A 23,175-nucleotide genomic window follows, 5' to 3' on the forward strand; every position below is an offset into this window, starting at 1 on the left:
GAGTGATCAAGGTTTGGTATTAAATTCACAATAGACTTAGTAAATCGAGTTCTCACTTAAAAGGAAAGCCTTTTCGCACCGGCACACCCTACATTAAATTAAGCTGCAGCTCCAAGCCAATAGTTTCCTGCAGCATTGCTACGGTCCATAGCCTGGCACGACACAGAGTTATCGGGTATTTTCTGAACAGAAGATATTTACACACACCTTACATTTTTTTTTTTTTTCATTTTGTTTTTATTTTAAGAAAACAAAAGAAGCCCCTGGCAGATGCAGGGACCCCAGTTAGCAGTTACATCAAATATTAGCTTCTGTTTCTCCCTCCCCGTTCTCCATGGAAGGCTCCCAAAGCCTCAGTTGCGACAATACAACCCTAAAACTACTTACACGGAATCTTTTTTTTTTTTTTTTTTTAAATTTTAACCCTCCCCCCGGGACTGACATTTACATGAAGATACTATAAACAGTTCTCAAAAAAAAGTGTAAGAAAAAGTACAGTAAACCTGCATGCACATCATACATAAAAAGTAAACTTTGCTTTAAAATATAAAATAACTATAATATCTTGATCAGGGCCTAAGAATCAACTAAAAAGTGAGAATATATATTTATATATATATATTTTTCCCCCCGTTTATTTCTATAGACATCACTCGCTAAGTAAACCGAAAATGAATTTATATTAGTGAATATTGCTTTAAGTGGAGCAATCACAAATATCTAATTCTCCTGGGACTGCGCTTCTGGATCAATGGCAAAATTTTTTTTTAAAAAAGCATAGAAACATCAATGGTTTATTTTTGCACTCTGGTCAGCTGTAGATCATGCAAAAACAAAACAAAAACTTAATGCTTTAAAATAGTTATCTAAAATTATCATAATTAATTAAATATATATCACTTAGGTGAATTATGGGTAGAAGGAGGAGAAAAAAAAAACTAAAACACCAGCTACTAATTATCAAGCGACTTGTATGAATCACAGACAAACTGAATACATTTTGAGAATATTAGATTTGCCCTTGTCTGACTCAAGACTACTGTGTTACAGCACTGGGGTTATGCAGATTAACAAGACCTGAATTTACTCTTTATTTGCCCACTCCTTCAAATCACACAGAAAAGAAAGCACGAGGCACCCCCCCCCACCCCACCCCAGCTCCAAAAGGATGTCACACAAACATACAAACAAGTAGTAAGTCTCCCAAATGTCTTTTCATTTTTCTAGTCATGTCGGCTCCTGACATAGGATTGGTTTCCCCCAAGTGGCAAGGCCAGAGTCAGCCAATAAAGGTTCTCTGATTAACAAGCACCATTAAAGCCCCTCCCTTGCCCCACCCACAATTGTTGGCCTTCTACATTTCACCTGAATCACATCCATCCAGGGATGTCAGCAGCGCCCCCTACTGTCTGTAGTTCGAAGCTCTTGGCTGCAGCTTGAAATTAAATCACCTGACTGGTTAAAGCAATACGTATTTTAAAAATAGCACATTATTATAGTTCATAACTGTCACTTTCTCCAGAATAGCACTGGGACCCAGAATCACTTTATTTTCCCCCCTCCCTCCATACCAACTTTTAAGGTTGAAGAAAAAAACTGACCCATTAGATGAAATATATATGAAAGATTCCAATTAAGACAGTCCATATACTTTTGTTGTTTAAAAATGGTCCCATCAGTGGAAAAAATGTAATTGAGTAACAATATGCTTATTTGATTGATTTCCAAGTGAAAAAAAAAAACAGTGTTAAAAACCCCGTAATCAAAGCTATGACTAAAGAGCATCTTCTGAGTCAAGAGGGCAGGAATTTTAGGCTCTAGCCTGAGCTGACCCAACATTTCTGATGAGCAGCTAGCTATTTGCGGAATTTCCAGTTCTAGCCAGAACAAAAAAAAAAAAATATTAAAGAGAGAGATGAGGGAGAAAACAAGATTGGGTGTCCTGATGATTTTATTAAGATAATTAGCAATATATGATAAACTCTCACAAACTAAAAAAAAAAAAAAACATTAAAACCAACCTGACTGAATACAAATATTGATTTTCTTAACCTAGAAGCTATTCGGCTTGCTGCCCAACATAACCGTAAATCAAGGGAGGACATGCTTACTGATACTTCGGAATTTTCGTTGATTTTTGATCAGACCTTTCTGAAGGGGGGCAACTTAGCAAAAAAAAATTAGTAATCAGCCTTTATAGTTTACTTTGAATATGACTCCAAACACATGTGAATAGCTCATGAATAAGAAGATACTGCATGGACAAAACCAAAAAGAAAATGCACATGTGTTGCTGTAGCAGTGGAACTGAAACAGTCCATGACAAGCCTGTAAGCTGACGAAAGCTGCAAGCTCTTCATAGAAAAATCGCAAGTAATAAAAGCTAACGACACATTACTCAAATATGGATGCAATACTAATCTACAAAGGAGAAAAAAAAAACAACTCTTGAGCAGGTAGATTAAAAAAAAAAAATGTAGATCATGAGAAAGCACAAGTTAAAAAGAGATGTTTAGTAATAATGCAAATCCTCTCTTATCCAAATGGTTACATTTGGATTAGATAGATTAGATATATGTATGTTTGCCTAGAAGTACCTACCACCCTTATGATGTATGCCAAGATAAAGACGATCACTCTGCCTAATAAAACTCACACTGAAGTAAAGCCTCACACCTTGTCGGAAATCTATGAGATGGCACCAGGACAGGGAAAACGGACAGCAGCGTCCTCCAGTGCCAGCCAGCTATACTTCTGATTTCTCGTCAAATGATATTTTCAAAGGGACAACACAATGCACTGTGTGTGGCTTTTATCCATTTTATGATGTCTACCCGAGATGTCAAATAAATAAGGAAGATATTTATATATTTATATACACACGCACGCATGCACGCACACACACCCACACACACGCACACACAACTGTGGCTATCAGCATTTATGGAATGTCATGAGGGACTTTATATTTTAATTGGTAATCTTATTTATGTATACGTATAAAAATTCATGAAGCATTAGAAAATATGTAGTTCTTTTTCCTTCCAGAAATCTGCGCTGGCTTATACAGACATACGACACAAAGATGGAGGTGACGGGTCATGGTAGCAGAGCCAGCCTGTCCCCCCCACCACCTCTTTGTAGCACATAAGAGTGAATGTGTGTGTGTGTGTGTGTGTATCCTGGTAAACATGCATACACACCCGTATCATGAACATCAGATGTGCTCTGTATGTCTGTATGAACCATGATCGCTTTTCAGTAAAGTTTGGGACTTAATTATAAAGAAACCTCACAACTATGCATCTGTACCAAGTACTTTTTTGTTGGCTTTGCCTCACTAAATAAGGGGCTTTACAAAACAAACTCTACTAATTTGCTGGATTTGTACACTTTGATGCCCATTTTTTTGTAATCTCAAACTTAATTCAGGTCAAATAAAAAAAAAAAAAAAAACAGGAAAAAAAAAAAAGAATTAAAAGACATTCATTTCAAAGCACCGTGTCACAAAATAAATGTGGCTAACTGCCAGTCTTTTTCTTGCACACTGCTGTTGTAATAGACTTTGCCATCTTTTTTTTTTTGTTTTTTTTAAATGTATGACTTTTAAAGGGTTTGTTTTAAAAAATGTCTTTCAGAGACACATCCACTTGAAACGGCATACATTGTTTTCTGTGATTAAAAAAAAAATGTAAAAAAATAATATTAAAAAGTTCCAGGTTCCTTTGTGTTTAATCTGAGTCACTGCTGTCAGAACTAGTGCCACTGGTACTGCTGGTCCCAGAGTCTGAAGAGCTGCTACTACCGCTGAGTCTTGAGGGTCCTCCTGATTGCGCTGAACCTCCCTTTTCTGCTATGAAAGTACGCACACACACACACAAAAAAAAGACAAGAAAAGAGAACAGAGGCAGGCTGTTAGTAAATATATCTTGAATTTCAATTATCTTGTCATTTACATCGTTATGCTAATTTTCACTGTACTTTATTGGCTTTGTAAAACACATTGCCATAGACCATGCAGTGTAAGGTGTCAGAGAATCTCGTGATTACGGCACAGCCTGAATCTCAGCCCATCCACAGTGTCTATAACTTTCTCCCTGCGTCTTCCCTTATACACTCCAAAGCCGTACACCTTAGGTTAACTCTCCTGGTCTGCCATGCCATGTGTGTGTGGGTGCGGATGTATACATGTGTAGTGGATTGGTGTCCCACAACAGTGCTAACTCCTGCCTTGTGAGCCCATTTGAACCGGGGCAGGTCTCAGTTCTCCACAACAGTGTAACAGGAAAAGCAGGCATAAAATAAAAAAAAGATGGATGATTGACAATGAGACTTATCACAGGATGAAAGTTTAGAGGTTTTTATAAGAACGCTGCAACTCTATGATTGATAGATAGATAGATAGTTGCAAAAAGTTCCTATCAATGTTTTTAATACATACTTGTTTATCATGGCACCACAAGGTGGCAACGTGTTACATGTTGGTTGGCCAACTACTACTATCTGGCCTGTAGGTAGAAAAGTAACTGATACAAAATCATGATTTACGCCTTTAATAAAGAATCTGAACAAACTGAGTCACTGGCAATGGGAAACTGTACACTTGGTCCATCTTTCATGTAGTGCCTTTTCATCATATCTATCTATTTTAATACATTCTCTTTTTTATCATGGCATCAGAGACTGGCATTGTGTTGGTTGGCTTACTATTACTTATCTAGCAAGTAGGTAGAAATATAACGGATACACAACTCTTCATTTACACCTTTAATAAAGAATCTGAACAAACTGAGTCACTGGCAATGGGAAACTACAGTATACACTTGGTCAATCTATCATGTAGTGCCCTTCATCATATCTATCATTTTAATACATTCCTGCTTCTCGTGGCATCAAAAGGTGGCAATGTTTTGCATGTTGGTCAGCCTACTACTACTATCTGGCCTGTAACTAGAAATGAAACTAATACACAAATCTTGATTTACATTTTAATGGACAATCTAAACAAACTGAGTAACTACCAAAGGGAAACTAAGTTTGGTTCATCTATCACATAGTGTCCTTCATCGTATGTTATCTATTTTTTAAACATTGTTTTTTATCATGGCGGTAGAGGGTGACAGCGTGTTTCATGTTGGTCAGACTACTATTATTATCTGGCCTGCAGAAATGTAACTAAAACACAGATCTTGATTCACATTATAATGGAGAATCTGAACACTGACATAGGGGGTACTGCACATTCTGTTCCTCAGACTTTATTGTGAGAGGTCTAGAATTGAGACCACCGAGTATACTTTGAACATGGCAGCAGGTTATTTATTTTCTGTTGCCACTTCAGTCCCGAATGAGACAATTTACCCAGCCATTGCTCAAAGTACAAACATGAAAACAAAACAAACTTTTGCAAATGTGACTTTTAAGCTGCTTTGGATAAAACTGACAGCTAAATAAATGTGTTAACAGTGAGCATTACTGTCATTTTTTTTTTTTAAATATAATGCTTGTTGAATACACTCAGGATTATTTATAAAAAGTGATGCTGCATTAAATGTAAGGAAAATACTGCATATGAAGTTGCATTCAAGAAGAGTTCACTAAATGCTAAGGTGGCCCAACATGGGCCATTTGAAATAAGGCTGATTTTTCATGGAGACCTAACCTATGAATTATTGAGTTATACCGAGTGAATGCTTTTTTATATTTTGAATTCATAACTAGATCCTTGTCCACAGTGGAAAAAATGTTGGCACTGCAGTCAAGACAAAACCAATCATTAGTACATCTCTGGTTGTCCTTGTGGCACAATGCTTATTGCTTAATGCCTCAAAGAGCCAAGAATTTCGGTTTGGTTCTCAGCGCCATCAGCGTCTGTGTGCGGCTATCACCGAGAACTCAAGGATCCACCCAAAGGTGAGTGTGTGTATTAAGTTAACAGGCCTTGCACAAGTGTGGCTATGTCAGTGTGACTGACCCATAATAAACTGAAGCTGAAGTTCCAACTCTGTGCAGTTATCTTAATTGAAAAAATGGGTATAGAAAATAGATGGATGGAGAGTATATGCTTTGAATTCAAAACCAAAAAAAAGAATGCTGGTTTGTATCTGCGTTATTGAGATTTTTAACCAAAACCAAACAAATGATTCAATAGACACAAACACCATCACCACCACAGCAATAATAACAAAAACATTTAACAAGTTCAAGACACATGTACAAATGCAAATTAAAACAGAAGAGCACACACACAATGAGAAAAGCAGAGCTAAAAAAATGAACAGAAAGTAGAAGGAAAGAGTGAGTAAAGTAACTGAAAGCACTGACTGCACCAATATAGACTGTCTGTAGCTCGGTTAGGACCACCCCACCACCCAAAAAAGGAACATAAACTGTTTATACAGGCTTTCGATTCAGCAAAACTACACTGCATCATCTCTTTAACCAATCAGAGCTACCTTATTAGAGAGGGAGAGAGCAGGAAAAGGGGAAAAAAAAGAAAAGACCACTAGTCGCAAATTCTATCCATTAGATCCAAAAAAAAAAATATAGAGATATTTAAGATGATTAGATGATTTGTGGTTGGGGATGAAAAATTTATCACTCGAGATAAGCCTATCTACAGATTTAAAATAAAAAAGGATAAACAAAAATAACTAAATAGGGTGCGCAAAAAAACAAAACAAAAAGTTTTTAAAGTAACTCTAAAAGGCCTCCTTGTTCATGGGATCTCTGCCCTGACTAGTTAGTTTCCTGCTCTGATCTCTGCGCTCAAAAGCCCAATATGGCAGCCTGTACCTCAAGTCTTTGGCTAACCCTTGAAACACAGGTACCTTTTTTGGGCGGTTTCTTGTTGTTGTTCAGCTGTCCGCTCACGTCCTGCAGTCTCTTTTCTAACTCTTTCTTCTTTTCCTGAGCGAGCTCCTCCTTAGACTTCGCACTTTGCTTTTTCCCTGTGCCAGCTGAGGATGAAACACACAGCCGTGTACAGTAAGTACGTGGATCGATCTAAGACCGCACAGCTGTGGTGATGTGTATGTGTGTATGTCTACATACCGGGGCAGGGGAGGGATTAGCTAATCCTAATTAAAATGAAATGTAAAGAAATAAAGAAATAAAAAAAGCCAACCAAATTCAAAAGCTAAACCAAACAATGAAACTACTTGAGTTAATAGAGAGCTCAGATCAGAATCTAACTGTAACGGATAACGTTTTTATTTTTGAGCTCTTGTCACAATCTTCATGCCAAAAAACAAAAATAAACAAAAAAAGAAAATCGAAAGAGAAGGCTACAAAAATAAACAAACAAGAATAAAAATTAGCCTAAACAGAAAAAGAAAAAGTAAAACTACATGGCTCGACGTGTATGGGACTGGGAACTGTAATACCAACAAAGCTCACTCTTCAAGGACTAGAAAAAGAGGATTCATTCAGTAAAGCAAGTCACCTGTCACACGAAGAAAAGGGCTTTGAATGCACGAACAGTTCTTCATCAAGCACTACCGGTACTTCCCTTCCCAATAACCACCACCCACCAACATTCATCACCACCTCATCTACTGTAACTCCTACCGAAGTAGACCACTCTGCTCTACACAAAGCCACACTTACGTAAAGGCTTTCTCTGCTTCTTTTGTAAACAGGACTTGACGTAGCGCTCTAGCTCACGTAGCGTAGAAGGCTTAAGCGTCTCGAAGTCGATCTCGATTTCATCGGGATTAGAGTCCCTAAGTGAAGGCTCTCTTGACTGAATAATGTGCACAACCCGTCCCAGTTTCTCTCCAGGCAGACGATTGATGTCCAGGCTGAGCTGCCGCTTTTCGTCATAGGTCATTGGCAAGGAGTCTTCCTCTTCATCAGAGTCATAGCTGGCTGCTGGCTGTTTGCCTCCTTTCTTGATTTGCCTAAAATAAATCATACCATAATGTATTTATGTGGGTCTGTTCAGAGTTGTGATATTATTAGAGCACAGCATCTTCCTCACATCAGAGATCTGAATGTTCGAAAGTCATTTCCCACAAGCACTCCCAACATTTTTTTCCCCCACTAAGACGCTAGCCCTGGAAGGTGGTTAAGTTTACAATACATTTCACAAAAAACAATGGAACAGCATGGGTGTCGAACTCCAGGCCTGGAGGGCCACAGTGGATGCAGGTTTTCATTCTAACCATCTTCTTCATTAGTGACCAGTTTTTGCTGCTAATTAACTTCTTTTTCTTTAGTTTTAATTAAATTGACTCAGGCCCCTTAGTTGTCTCTTTTTTTTAATTAGCAGCCAAACAATAATGAGACACAAAACAAGCCGCCACATGACCAGCTCACCTGTGCCTGTCACACAAGATCTGAAAATAAAGAAAAGTGAAGGTCTCGGTAAGGTTGATCTCTCAGGTCACCAAAACATTTTGATGAACAAAAAGTCAGAAGTTTTGGAAATGTTTTCTGTGGCAGAAAGAGAGCAGCAACAGGCCAAGGAATTAAATAACGGGCTTAATTAACAGCAAGAATCAGCTTCTCATTAATAGATTGGTTGGAGTGAAATTGGTTGGAGTTTGAAATCCCAGTTTAGCTGGTCATCTGTTGGCTCGTTTCACATCTCATTTCGGTTTCGCTGCCATTTCATGAAGAAACAAATCAATTCAGAGGACTGAATCCTTAAAAACAGGGCTATTAAAATGAAGGGAAAAGGAGTTAATTAGCAGTGAAAACTTTTCACTGATTAGGAAAAGGGGTCAGAATGAAAACCTGCAGCCACTGTGGCCCTCCAGGCCTGGAGTTTGACACCCCTGTACTACAGAGTTAGAAATACAGTGCTGTCCAAGATATGGGTTGCTTTTAAAACTTAACACTCAATTTGTTTTTAATTCTTTGATCTTTATAACACCTGTCACACACGTTTGCATGGGAGGCAGCTAAAGGGTTTGAGTAAGGGCAATTCCGAACCAGACAAGGATGTGGCAGAGTGCACTGACTCTTTTTCTCCCTTTCCTGCAGACCATTCATGGGAGATTCCACCTGGCTCTCTTGACGTCACGTCTGGGCTCGAGCCTATGGCTAAAGACCCTTGTGAGCCTGACCCCTTTGACCTCACTTCCTGTCTTCCCTTTTAAAAGCCTCCACCTTTTCCTTATTCCCTCAGTTCTGTTTTGGACTCGGTTTTTGTGCACATCAGTGCTGTTTATTTTGCAACTTTGTGGCCAGGATACCAAATATACGAGTGGCTAGCCCAAACCTTGTTATGATGCAGAGTGGAGTTTGTGACACTGGCGTAGCCGGCATGATGGTTGGATTCCGGAGGAGAAAGGGACAAGACCTGCAATGAACCCAGGTGGGAGCGTACTGGGGCCATGTTTTCAGGCGTGGAGGGTGTCCTGCGATTCAGGAGGACCCAGTGCGGGCTCCGTTGCCGGCACACTTGACTGGACAACCCAGGCAGGCCAGGGGGTGTGTGGGAGGGGCTCACAGACTTGGGCTGCCCCGGAGGGTGGAGGCGAAGTGGGCTTATTATGCTCTCCCAGGGGAGAGTGCCCGTCTCCCTGTGAAGGCAGAATCCTGAGTTCCACCTAGGGGTGCCCTAGACTGGCAGGTGAAGAAAGTAAGACAGTGGAGACTCGACACAGGGCGGCCGACCCAGAAGCAGGCCTGGTCTTTATGGGCTGCAGTAGGTCACTGGTTACGGCCAGGGGAAAACACCCTACCAAATACAGTAGTGGAACAGGTGGCTTGTTACCTGCTCCTAGAGACACCACCCCGCGGCTTTACCCAGCTGGTCTGGGGTAAAGACTTTATTAATATGAAAGGTCTGTTGAACCTCACTGAGGCACAGAGGAGGGCCTCGCAACCTGGCGGAGCAGAACGGTCCCTTAGTCGAGCTCAGTGGGGGTATGTCCCTAAACCTAGCCCCCTCCTCTACAACCTGGAGCTCACGCCAGCATCTGCGGAGATGTGGGCACACAAGCCACATCGAAGCGAGGAGGAATGCGCGGGGGTGGGGGGTTGGGGATAAGGAGTCGGTGCGCTCTGACAAACCCTTTGGTGGTCCCACACACAGACGTGGTGATCATAAACTGGCTTAACATTACAACATTGTTGTATTACCATTGTTGCCCGCCGATTTGTGCTACCGCGACAGTGGTTAACATTTAAGACCAGTATAACCTGTGTCCACGGAGAAATCCACTGGTACAGGTCTGCCGTCTGTATCATCAGTTGCGGGGGATCTGTACGGAAATTAACCGTGGCGGTCAACCCAAACCCACCACATCCAGTGATACTGGGGCGGGACTGGTCTAAAATTAAAAGAGGTGAGACACATACCACTCCTGGGTTTAACTTAGGCCTAGTTGTAGACGGAGATGAGCCGTCATGCCACAGGGTCCTCACTTTGTTTTAGAGAAAGACCTTCTGTATTGTGTAGCTGAGCATGAGGGACAGGAGAGAAAGCAGCTGCTAATCCCACGGACCTTCCGGCGGCAGGTCTGTGAGTTAGCACATGCCCACTTCCTAGGTGGCCATTTGGGCAAGAGAAAACCCTAGAGCGGATCAAGCTCCACTTTTATTGGCTGGGAATCAATGAGGAGGTTCGTCGCTTTTGCACTTCTTGCCTGGAGTGTCATTTGCGACAAATTCCTAGGAAGGACTGTGCTCCTCTCGTTCCAATTCCTCTAATTGATGTTCCCTTTCACAGAAATGGGGTCAATTTAGTCGGACCCCTAGAGCACTCAGCCCGAGGACACAAATACAATTTAGTCCTCGTGGATTTTGCTACCATATACCCCAAAGCTGTTCCGTTCCTCTCAGCTACTTCTAAAGCCATTGCATGGGAATTAATAGTGGTCTTTGCGCGTGTTGGCATCCTTAAGGAAGTCCTGATGAACCAAGGGACGCCTTTTACCTTGGCGATGTTCAAGGAGACTGCCAAGTTACTTAAAATAAAGCATCTAAAGACTGCGGTATATCATCCTCAAACCGATGGTTTGGTAGAGAGATTCAATCAGACTCTCAAACAAATGCTTCGTAAGGTGGTCAGCGAGGATGGAAGGAACTGGGATCAGCTCGCTCCCTTGTCCTTTTTGCCTATCGGGAAGTCCCTCAAGCCTCCACGGGGTTCTCCCCTTGTAAATTATTGTATGGGCGACAACCCCAGGGCCTATTAGCTATCTTAAAAGAAGGATGGGAAGAAGAGGCTCTTCCCTCTACAAAGAATTGGAGTAAATCGCGCAATTACATGATAGATTTGGTAAAATTCGGCCCCTCCTTAAAAGTCACATGGAAGAGGTACAAGCAGCACAGGTCCGATATTACAACTGTGGCACATCTCTCTGGGAGTTCCGCCCGGGAGATCGCGTCATGCTCCTAGTATCTACCTCCCACTCTAAGTTAATTGCCCATTGGCAGGGTCCCTACGAAGTTAAGGAGAGGAAATGGCTCATTGACTATTTGGTGAGTCAACCCAATCGTCGGCCGAGGAAGCAGGTTTATCATGTAGATCTGCTGAAACCGTGGAATGACAGAGATCCCGATCCCTCCTCCGGTCAGCCCCACTCATTCTTTGCTCACACAGCTAGCCTTAACTTTGGTGCGGATTTAAGTCCCAGACAGCGACGGGAGCTGGAAGCAGTTATCCTGTCCATCTCGAATGTAGTGAGTGAAAACCCCGGAAGGACCTCTCTGGTTGAGCACAACATTGTGACAGAGCCCGGGGTTATAGTCCAAGAACAACCGTATCATCTTCCCGAGGCAAAAAGAGCTGAAGTGGAACTTGAGATCAAGCACATGCTGGAACTAGGAGTAATTGAGGAAAGTCATAGTCCTTGGTCCAGTCCCATTGTACTGGTTGTTAAGCCTGACGGGCGTTGGAGGTTTTGCAAATGACTTCCGTCGACTTAAGTCTCCCAATTTGATGCTTATCCAATGCCACGAGTGGATGACCTCCTCGAGAGGCTTGGACAAGCTCAATATTTGACCACTCTGGACATGACAAAGGGGAACTGACAGGTTCCTTTAACAAACTCCACGAAGGTTAAGACCACGTATAGTACCCCTAGTGAACACTGGCAGTATCGTGTCCTTCCATTTGGGTTACACGGGGCTACGGCAACCTTCCAGCGTCTGGTGGACAAAGTGCTCATGCCTCATAACTCATACAGTGCTGCCTACCTGGATGACATGGTCATCTATTCCAGCACATGGATGGAACACCTACAGCAGGTAGAAGCGGTATTGCGGACACTTGGTGAGGCCGGGCTTCAGATTAATCCCAAGAAATGTGGGCTGGGGTACCGTGAAGCCACAGTGCTCCAAAGTAGATGCCATTTTGAAATGGCCCCATCCGCGAACCAAGCAGCAGGTCCAAGCCTTTCTGGGGTTAGCGGGGTACTACTGCTGGTTTGTGCCCTAGTTCTCGAAGAAAGCGGTGCCCTTGACTGATTTGACAAAGAAGAGAGCCCCAAACATTGTGGTATGGACTGAAAAGACAGGCGCTGCATTTAGTGACTTGAAGCAGGCCTTTATGTCCGCACCCATTTTGAAAGCACCTAACTTTTTTTACCTTTCATCCACCAGATGGACGCTTCGGACACAGGCCTGGGGGCCATGATGAGCCAAAGCGTCAATGGTGTGGAACACCCTATCATGTTCCTTTAGCCGGAAACTGTTGGACCAGGTGACCAGGTATGTAGCGGTGGAGAGGGAGGCTTTGGCATTAAATGGGCAATTACTCAGCTGAGGTACTACCTGTTGGGCCAGGAATTAACCCTTGTCACGGACCATGCACCTTTACAGTGGATGGCCCTGCACAAGGAGTCGAATCCACAGGTCACCCAGTGGTTTCTTGACCTCCAGCCATACAAGTTTTCGCTCATTCACCGTCGGGGCTCTCTTCATGCCAACGCTGATGCTCTTTCTTGGGTTCACGACCTCTCGGTTAGGGACGCCCGACTCAACAGGTCTGGGCTGAAGGGGGGCCTTGTCTAAAAACACATGCGCATGGGAGGCAGCTAAAGGGCTTGAATAACGGCAATTCCGAGTCAGACCAGGATGTGGCAGAGTGCACCGACTCTTTTTCTCCCTTTCCTTCAGACCATTTATGGGAGATTCCACCTGGCCCTCTTGACGTCACTTCCGGGTCCGAGCCTATGGAGGAAGAACTTGCTGGCTCCAGCCCCTGTGATGTCATGTCTGGGCTCGAGCCTATGGCTGAAGACCCTTGTGAGCCCTACCCCTTTGATCTCACTTCCTGTCTTCCCCTTTAAAACCCTCCACCTTTTCCTTATTCCCTCAGTTCTGTTTTGGACTCTGTTTTGTGCACATCAGTGCTTTTTATATTTTTGCAACTTTGCGGCCAGGATACCAAATATACGGGTGGCTGCCCCAAATCTTGTTATGACGCAGAGTGGAGTTTGTGACACACCCAAGTATTAATATTCGCTGACAAAAGAAGCCTCCAAGAACTGACAGCAAAGCAGCAACAAAACTAAAAAAAAATAAACTGGCCCAAATGGGAACAAGTTTCTCTCTGTAAGTTTTAGTTTATGGTTTAAACTAGGGGGCTTTGCCCCCTGCTCGCTTTGCTCGCCAACCCCCCTGGCCTGCGTTACGTGCCAGCCAGTTTGCATCTCTGCCGCTCACGTATGTGGATTTCACTTTCAACAAACAACAAATCTTTTAATTCTCGCGGATACACCTCTTCATTGGGAAGAAACACTACTTTTCCCTGATGGCAACACGAATTAGACGATCTACAAGTCTCCGACTTAAAGTTTAAATCCGAACAATATATTCGATCTCTTTTCACTGTTCCATTATTTCACCAAGTAATAATTTCAGTTTTTTTGGGACTTTTGAATTTTAGTACTTTCATTATCTTTAACTGCTCTTCATGTGTATCACACCAATGTTTTTGATTTCTTTACGACGTTCTACTTTGTCTTCTACTCTTTGTCTTTTATTTCCGGCCCCAGGCATGGTTAAATCTCTTGGCACAAAGTCTCGTATCGCAGGACATGAAAGTATCTCTCTGAAATAGTCTCGCCCCAGGTTTTTTTATACTGTATAATAGACAGACTATTTGTTCCCTGAGTCTGTATCCTTGTTTTTTATGCTTCTGAGCATATCTGTCAAAAGTGCCAGAGAGCTGGCTGAATCTTGACTATCAGACAAAAACGCCATTAACAGACATTTGGATATAAACCCAGCATATGCAAACTTAAGTAGAACATATTCACAATAAATAAAATGTTACGACCAATAACCAACCCAGACCCAGCTCCCCCCACCTAATTTTGCTATATATTGCTGTTGATTCTTGTACGTCTAAGCATTATCCTCTGATGAAGGCTCCTGGTTGGGGCTGAAAGCTCAGGAATAAAAACTACTTTATGACACGTGATTAATTTTTTCTCCCTTCGTGGATCTCCAGCTGCAAATATATATTTATTGAAGGTGGTTGGGTGGGAACCCCCAAGTCCATCCATCCATCCATTGTCTCCCGCTTATCCGAGGTTGGGTCGCGGGGGCAGCAGCTTGAGCAGAGATGCCCAGACTTCCCTCTCCCCGGCCACTTCTTCTAGCTCTTCCGGGAGAATCCCAAGGCGTTCCCAGGCCACTCGAGAGACATAGTCCCTCCAACGTGTCCTGGGTCTTCCCTGGGGCCTCCTCCCGGTTGGACGTGCCCGGAACACCTCACCAGGGAGGCGTCCTGGAGGCATCCTGATCAGATGCCCAAGCCACCTCATCTGACTCCTCTCGATGCGAAGGAGCAGCGGCTCTACTCTGAGCCCCTCCCGGATGACTGAGCTTCTCACCCTATCTTTAAGGGAAAGCCCAGACACCCTGCGGAGGAAACTCATTTCAGCCGCTTGTATTCGCGATCTCGTTCTTTCGGTCACTACCCATAGTTCATGACCATAGGTGAGGGTAGGAACATAGATTGACTGGTAAATTGAGAGCTTCGCCTTGCGGCTCAGCTCCTTTTTCACCACGACAGACCGATGCAGCGCCCGCATTACTGCAGATGCCGCACCGATCCGCCTGTCGATCTCACGCTCCATTCTTCCCTCACTCGTGAACAAGATCCCGAGATACTTGAACTCCTCCACTTGAGGCAGGATCTCGCTACCAACCCTGAGAGGGCACTCCACCCTTTTCCGGTTGAGGACCATGGTCTCGGATTTGGAGGTGCTGATTCTCATCCCAGCTGCTTCACACTCAGCTGCAAACCGATCCAGAGAGAGCTGAAGATCACGGCCTGATGAAGCAAACAGGACAACATCATCTGCAAAAAGCAGTGACCCAATCCTGAGCCCACCAAACCGGACCCCCTCAACGCTCTGGCTGCGCCTAGAAATTCTGTCCATAAAAGTTATGAACAGAATCGGTGACAAAGGGCAGCCCTGGCGGAGTCCAACTCTCACTGGAAACGGGTTCGACTTACTGCCGGCAATGCGGACCAAGCTCTGGCACCGATCGTACAGGGACCGAACAGCCCTTATCAGGGGGGCCGGTACCCCATACTCTCGGAGTACCCCCCACAGGATTCCCCGAGGGACACGGTCGAATGCCTTTTCCAAGTCCACAAAACACATGTAGACTGGTTGGGCAAACTCCCATGCACCCTCCAGGACCCTGCTAAGGGTATAGAGCTGGTCCACTGTTCCGCGACCAGGACGAAAACCACACTGTTCCTCCTGAATCCGAGGCTCGACTATCCGACGGACCCTCCTCTCCAGGACCCCTGAACAGACTTTTCCAGGGAGGCTGAGGAGTGTGATCCCTCTGTAGTTGGAACACACCCTCCGATCCCCCTTCTTAAAGAGGGGGATCACCACCCCGGTCTGCCAATCCAGAGGCACTGTCCCTGATGTCCATGCGATGTTGCAGAGGCGTGTCAACCAAGACAGTCCTACAACATCCAGAGCCTTGAGGAACTCCGGGCGTATCTCATCCACCCCCGGGGCCCTGCCACCAAGGAGTTTTTTGACCACCTCGGTGACCTCAGTCCCAGAGATGGGGGAGCCCACCTCTGAGTCCCCAGGCTCTGCTTCCTCATTGGAAGGCATGTTAATGGGATTGAGGAGGTCTTCGAAGTACTCCCCCCACCGACCCACAACGTCCCGAGTCGAGGTCAGCAGCGCACCATCCCCACCATATACAGTGTTGACACTGCACTGCTTCCCCTTCCTGAGACACCGGATGGTGGACCAGAATCTCCTCGAAGCCGTCCGAAAGTCGTTCTCCATGGCCTCACCAAACTCCTCCCACGCCCGAGTTTTTGCCTCAGCAACCACCAAAGCCGCATTCCGCTTGGCCTGCCGGTACCTATCAGCTGCCTCCGGGGTCCCACAGGACAAAAGGGTCCTGTAGGACTCCTTCTTCAGCTTGACGGCATCCTTCACCGCCGGTGTCCACCAACGGGTTCGGGGATTGCCGCCACGACAGGCACCGACCACCTTACGGCCACAGCTCCGGTCTGCTGCCTCAACAATAGAGGCACGGAACATGGCCCATTCAGACTCAATGTCCCCCACCTCCCTCGGGATGTGGTCGAAGTTCTGCCGGAGGTGGGAGTTGAAGCTACTTCTGACAGGGGGCTCTGCCAGACGTTCCCAGCAGACCCTCACAACACGTTTGGGTCTACCACGCCTGACCGGCATCCTCCCCCATCATCGAAGCCAACTCACCACCAGGTGGTGATCAGTTGACAGCTCCGCCCCTCTCTTCACCCGAGTGTCCAAGACATGTGGCCGCAAGTCCGACGACACGACCACAAAGTCGATCATCGAACTGAGGCCTAGGGTGTCCTGGTGCCAAGTGCACATATGAACACCCCTATGCTTGAACATGGTGTTCGTTATGGACAATCCGTGACGAGCACAGAAGTCCAATAACAAAACACCACTCGGGTTCAGATCAGGGGGGCCATTCCTCCCAATCACGCCCTTCCAGGTCTCAGTGTCATTGCCCACGTGAGCATTGAAGTCTCCCAGCAGAACGAGGGAGTCCCCAGAAGGTATGCCCTCTAGCACCCCCTCCAGGGACTCCAAAAAGGGTGGGTACTCCGAACTGCTGTTCGGTGCATACGCACAAACAACAGTTAGGACCCGTCCCCCCACCCGAAGGCGAAGGGAGGCTACCCTCTCATCCACCGGGGTAAACCCCAATGTACAGGCTCCAAGTCGGGGGGCAATAAGTATACCCACACCCGCTCGGCGCCTCTCACCGGGGGCAACTCCAGAGTGGTACAGAGTCCAGCCCCTCTCAAGGAGATTGGTTCCAGAGTCCAAGCTGTGCGTCGAGGTGAGTCCGACTATATCTAGCCGGAACCTCTCAACTTCGTGCACTAGCTCAGGCTCCTTCCCCTTCAGAGAGGTGACATTCCATGTCCCAAGAGCCAGCTTCTGTAGCCGAGGATCGGACCGCCAAGGTCCCCGCCTTCGGCCACCACCAAGTCATAGATAAAATATAGAAATATTGCACTGGTCAGTGTCGTGATATACACTGCAGTTTCCTGGGGAAGCCTGAACAAACTTATCAGGAAATCCTGCTCCATCACAAGTTCAACACTGGAAAATGTAGTGGAAAACAGAATGATGGCAACAGTGCATAACATCATGAAAAATCCCCTGCACTCCCTCCAGGAGGCGTTCTCTTGGAGCACTTTTTGCCACAGGCTCGTTCTACCACAGAGTATTAAGAAGCACCTATGGGGGGTCTCTTCTGCCCACTGCTATCAGGCAATTCAATGCTTCCAATCAATGTACTCATTAGGTTTATTTTTATTTTTTTTAGTTACTTATTGTTTGACTGATTGGCTGTATTATATGTGGTGGGAGTCTGTATCCTTGTATTTTATGTTTCTGCTGCTGTATGCATCTGAATTTCCCAATGGGAGTAATAAAATGTATCTAATCATACCTAATTTAAACAGCATGCTCTTTTAAGTCTGTAAATATAGAAGATCTCCTAACATTTGTGGTGATAGCACAAGTGAAACATTCAGTCATTCAGACAGAAGCTGGATTTCTTACTCTTGCATGCAATTCAATTGGTCACCATTAGTTCAAGAGAGACAATCTTTCAAGTTTTTTGTCGGTTGCCCCCTTTTACAATCATGACTTGGGTGTGTGTGTGTGTGTGTGTGTGTATGGCTGACCTCTGAAACATTTACAGTAGTGTGGTTGGGATTCCATAAAAAGAATTAAGTAAAGATTCTACTTAAAACTAAGAGAAACCAACCAGTGACTGAGTTATTCAAGCACTGGAGCCAAACATGCAGAAGTTCGAATCCACTAACTAAAGTCACTTGGAATTGTAACTGTAATGGAATGATAAGCACAAGGAGGTCAACGCTAGAGAGGCAGGCCTCAGACAGTGTAAATGACATGGACCTACATTAAACTATCAGGGAAAAAGAAGACAGTGGTGCGGGATAGTGAACAGCTAGACATAAAAAAGCTCAAATCTACTGAAACCAGAGCCCACTATGGAAGATGATACATCGTTTTGGTGCCATTCATCTAGAATGGCTGCACCTCTAGGAGTCTACAGAAAGGAAAAAGTATGTTTGTGGACATACACCTCTAAGGTAAGAAAAGTATTCCAAATACTTAATGATAATAGACAAGGACCTTAAGAGAAAATACATTAGTGACCCAATGTCACACAAAGAGACTTTAATGCTCATGTAAGAAGTGATGGAGACAACTGGAAATTCATTAATGGGTGGAAAGCTTGTCTGATCTGAATTTTAGGGGTAATCACATTTTACCCGCAATAAATGATAAATATTAAGCTGCTGTCAAGGTTAAGTCTGGGTTCCTTCCCTGGCTTTATGATTAAATGTCTTTTCTCTGTCTTTGTTCTTTATTGCTCATTATTTTCTATCATTTCTGATAATATTGTTCTGTTCATTTATTGTTTGTCTAATTATGCATTTTCTGTTAGCTTTGCTATATTTAGTTTCTATGCACAGTCTACTTTTCCCACCCTTCTTTCACCAATACTGGTCCTCTCGCACCCAGTAAAGGCAGGCTCGGGAAGTGAAGCCTGGTGTGAAGCTGGTGGACTTTGGTCATCTTTGAGAGCTTTGTATTTTTGATGGATTTTAACTATTTTGCTACTAATTACAATTCAGGATTGTGTTTGGACTTATTATTTTCAGGTTGCCTGTTGACAACTTATTTTGGGTCCTTTTTTGAGCCATCTAATCTAGTGTAGGCAGAAACCAGCCAGTATAGTGGGAGCTTTGGCTGCTTGGAACCTGGCAAATGGAACTCTTCACAGAGTAGCTGGGCTGACACTCTCTGATAAGGTGAGAAGCTGAGCGATTTAGGAGCGAGTCGAGACGCTGTTCCTAAGAACAGAGCACAGTCAGCTGAGGTGGTATGAGAGCATATCGTAGGACTGACCCCGGGTATCTCCCCCTAGGCAGTCCCCACTGGGCAGAGACCATGCAGCAGACCCAGGACATGCTGGATGGATTGTATCTCTCAGACGGTTTGGTAATGCATGGGAACTGCCTCAGGAAGACATGGACCCTGTAGCTGTGGACAGCAAAGTCTGGGCTGGTCTGCTGCCACAGCAACTCTTACCATGAAAAGCAGATGGGAAAATGAGATGACATAATCACAACAGTTGCAACATAAGGCCAATACACACCTCTATTGTTGAATCATCTAATTTGCTGCCATATTTCATGAAAGAGGTGATCAGTTTTGGGTTTGGGCAGTGAACTAAATCAGACAGCTGGGAAGTAAGATGGATAAACTTGTAGGTGTTTTTACAACTAGTTCACTTGCTGCTATTTATGCAAACTCTGGTGTGATTTCCCCAAAAGTCCAGTTTGTTTAGGCAGATGTGAACAAGAAAATCAAACTCTCCTGAGGACCATAACAAACCTACCAAGACCCTTTGAAAAGGGTGAGCTTGGTGTAGTACCAAGTGAACCCTAGAGCAGTTTGCATGAGGTATGAAAGTGATATGACACGAAACAGAACTAACTGCATGAAATGCTGTGCGTTATAAGTGAAATTGTGAGTGCTGTGGTTGTCACGCCTGCCTGCTGTTAGTAACTGGGGAATCTAACAGTAAAAAATAAATATAACCACTGCTAGAAATGTAACACAATGTGCATAACTGAAAATTACTTGTTCAATCAGAGGAGCATCCGATTCAATCTCACAGCCTCTCGTGCGCACGATCAGACGCATGTTAAATAAATAAATAAAAGATATAAATGGACATGTGATCGGGTCTATTAAAACACATAAAAATGTGGTCAGAAATGAGACCAGTGGCCAAACCCCCTAATATTCGGCATCCTCTCAATGCCTACACTAACTTTGACATGTGTAGTGAATATTAATCAAGCATTCCAAAATAAACTTTATCATCAAATATGTACGAGAGTTAAGACAGAAGACGTGATCTGAGACAAAGTAAATTGAGGTTACGTTCATATGGTGGCTACAGGAGACTAAATATGCATCATCATATTAAGTGAAAGTTACCTGATAAATTTATTGTCATTAAAGTGAAGCACATGAGTGTATGCTCTTAGCAGACCTTGCTGTTATACACTTGGCTACGTGAAATGTGTCTTTTACTGCATCATCTCAGTACCATATAATTTTCAAGTAGTCTTCTAGTTAACAACTATGGAAAACTAAGCGATGCATAAATACAGCTGTTGCTGACCCTCTGATATTTTGTCCTGAGGAAAAAAATTTTCAATTCAATGAAAGAAGTCCACGACACACCCACAGGGTGTTAATTGAGAGTTTTGGCTCACTTGAAAGTCTGTGGTGTGAAACGCCAACATAAATAACTGGAAACTGAAACAAAGTAACAAATCATCCTCTGATTTCGAACTAAGCAAAATGCCTTAAAAGATCTAAACAGATGAATGTCTAGAAAATGTCTTGAAGACCCCTTGGTTTGGTGTATCCTCACCTCCAGAGAAGCCTTTCCTACATTAGATATCAAGAGCAAACAGTCTCTGATCCCTCGCTAGTGGAAGTGGCTGCAAAGAAAAGTTGTTGCTGATCATGGTGGTAATTTTAGGATCCACTGAAGGTTAGAGAAGATGTTTAAAAAAGGAAGTTCTCCATAAAATGCTCAGACAATGGTCTTCAGAATCGCACATGAAATTCTGGATGGCTAAACAGACAGGAGCTTAAGCAATAGTCAAAGTGAAGGCCCAGATGTGTGAAGAGTTACAGATTAACACCAAATTATCTGGGTTTTTTTTGTTTTTTGTTTTTAACTGTCCGCAAGCAACAAAGAGATGAATAAAATCTCAATGGAGCATGGCTAATCTGACCCTATCATAAAGATGTACACTACATGGGAAGCTGGTAGACAACATGTTTCAAAAGAGGAAACTGCTTGGCAGCAAATGGCATTTGATTAGGGGAATCTAGGGAGGGATGTAGTTTCTCATCCAGATTTTCTGAGGAAGGATGCCTTAGTCGGTGAACGTACAGCCAGCGCCATACAAAATACACCAAATGCCTGGCAATTACGCACAAAAGTAACAAATTTCAAAATATAGTAAGTGGCGAATGTTTCAATTTAGTATTTACAATTTATAGGAGATGCTGGCTACTGATTTATTATGAATATTACCTTTAATACATTACTATATTGACCTAAAATCACATTTCTGGTTTCTTCTGATTACACAGATTTGCATGTTTTGTTTTTTTTTAAAGGATGTGTTTCATGTTTAAAGGTTTTTTCAGGTTTTCCACTAATTTTTACCTCATCAGCAATGTTCTGTCCAAACAGAAAATTTATTGGCAGCACACCTCAATTTTCCACCGCTGGCGCTACAAAATTAAATAATGAAAATCCAAAATCATTTCCCAGACAGTGCCTAATGGTGACAAGAAAAATGTGCACATGCAAAAGGCTTTGTGTAGCTCTCCTAAGCAGATTACTGCTACCTTCCTCATTACATGTGACCCTTGTGGTCAGCAAGCAGTTAAGGGAAACATGCACTGGTCCTCCAGAAACACATACTGTAGCTACAAATTGAATGAGCCTTTTAAAATATTTTACAAATAAATAAGACAGCCAAGTATTTGGTGGCATCATATACACAAAAGGGGAGTTTAATCAATTCATTCATTAGAACATAGTGAGAAGGCTACTTTTATTTACAAAATTAATTAGTTAGAGCTTGTGTATAGCCTTGCTTTAAATGTAATGCTTATTGTCTACTTTGGCCGTTTTAGTGGACCATGTAAAATCAACATAATATCATATGCTGTTTAAAAATTTTTCTATATAATAAGCTACCATGGCTGTCTGTTTGTCTGTCCAGGATTTTACATCACCTGTAACTCACAAACTGTTTGACCTGAAATTTGGTACACATATACTACGTGACATCTATTATCCGCTTTCAGGGTGATGATTGACCTCGAACGCTATTCCTCTTTTTATTTTATTGTAGAATAAACTCTCGGCAGCGATCAACAGGTCGGCCATATGGCGCATGCATACGGGCACTGTCCTCATTTCCTCCCACCTTCGCTATCCCCTACCTCTTCATATCTTAAATCATTCTTGAGGCAGATTGAACACTTAAGTGCCAATTTAAGTGAAAAATTAAAGAAAACATACAAAGTAATTATAACACAAACACTGACTTAATCAGTTTTAATGCAAAAAGATGCTGACGAAAGAAGCAGGCCACTCAGCAAACGCATCAACCTCTGAGCAAACAAATGCTAAACGTACAAAGAGTAGGAAAACTATGAATGCTCAAGTCAAGTGTATTCACTGCATGTTATTGTGCACTGCGCCGTTACTGTCTAGTATCTATATATTGTCTTGTGTGCTGTGACAAAAGACAGACAGAAGCAGATTTCCTTGTGATTCTCCTGCATTGATAAACGGGTCAAACTATTTCTTCATTATTGTGCAGACCCTCACACCAAATTACTTCTTCAGATAAATATCACACATTACTTTTGGACAACAAAGGAATAGTGAAGAATCTGCATACAACCTTCATACCTAATTGTTCTATTTATATTTAGCAAAGCAGCCTATTCATTACTGGATTGTGGCTGCACAAGCAGTAATAGGGCAGCACAACAACAACAGACTGATATACAAACAGATTGTGTCAGACACATGGGCATGGAGAGCATTTTATGGTTCTGTGCTGGGTGA

At 43.4% G+C, this 23,175-nt stretch overlaps 1 protein-coding gene across 6 annotated transcripts in view; it reads right to left on the minus strand.

Moving 5' to 3' along the window:
- Positions 1 to 213: 213 nt before the first annotated feature.
- Positions 214 to 23,175, minus strand: part of LOC114657328 (bromodomain-containing protein 3-like) — a 116,544-nt gene continuing 93,582 nt past the window's right edge. For 2 of the 6 annotated variants that reach the window (XM_028809086.2, XM_028809084.2), the window contains 3 exons: positions 7,609 to 7,901; positions 6,831 to 6,959; positions 214 to 3,850 (listed from right to left, as the gene is read on the minus strand). In XM_028809086.2, coding sequence (XP_028664919.1) covers positions 3,732 to 3,850; positions 6,831 to 6,959; positions 7,609 to 7,901 — 541 coding nt within the window. In that variant the 3' untranslated portion in view covers positions 214 to 3,731. Of the gene's footprint in view, positions 3,854 to 6,830; positions 6,960 to 7,608; positions 7,902 to 23,175 lie in introns of all 6 variants that reach the window. The other 4 variants (XM_028809085.2, XM_028809083.2, XM_028809088.2 and 1 more) reach the window with 2 other exon arrangements.

This window comes from Erpetoichthys calabaricus, chromosome 9 (genome assembly GCF_900747795.2).
Source record: "Erpetoichthys calabaricus chromosome 9, fErpCal1.3, whole genome shotgun sequence".
Lineage (NCBI taxonomy): Eukaryota > Metazoa > Chordata > Cladistia > Polypteriformes > Polypteridae > Erpetoichthys > Erpetoichthys calabaricus.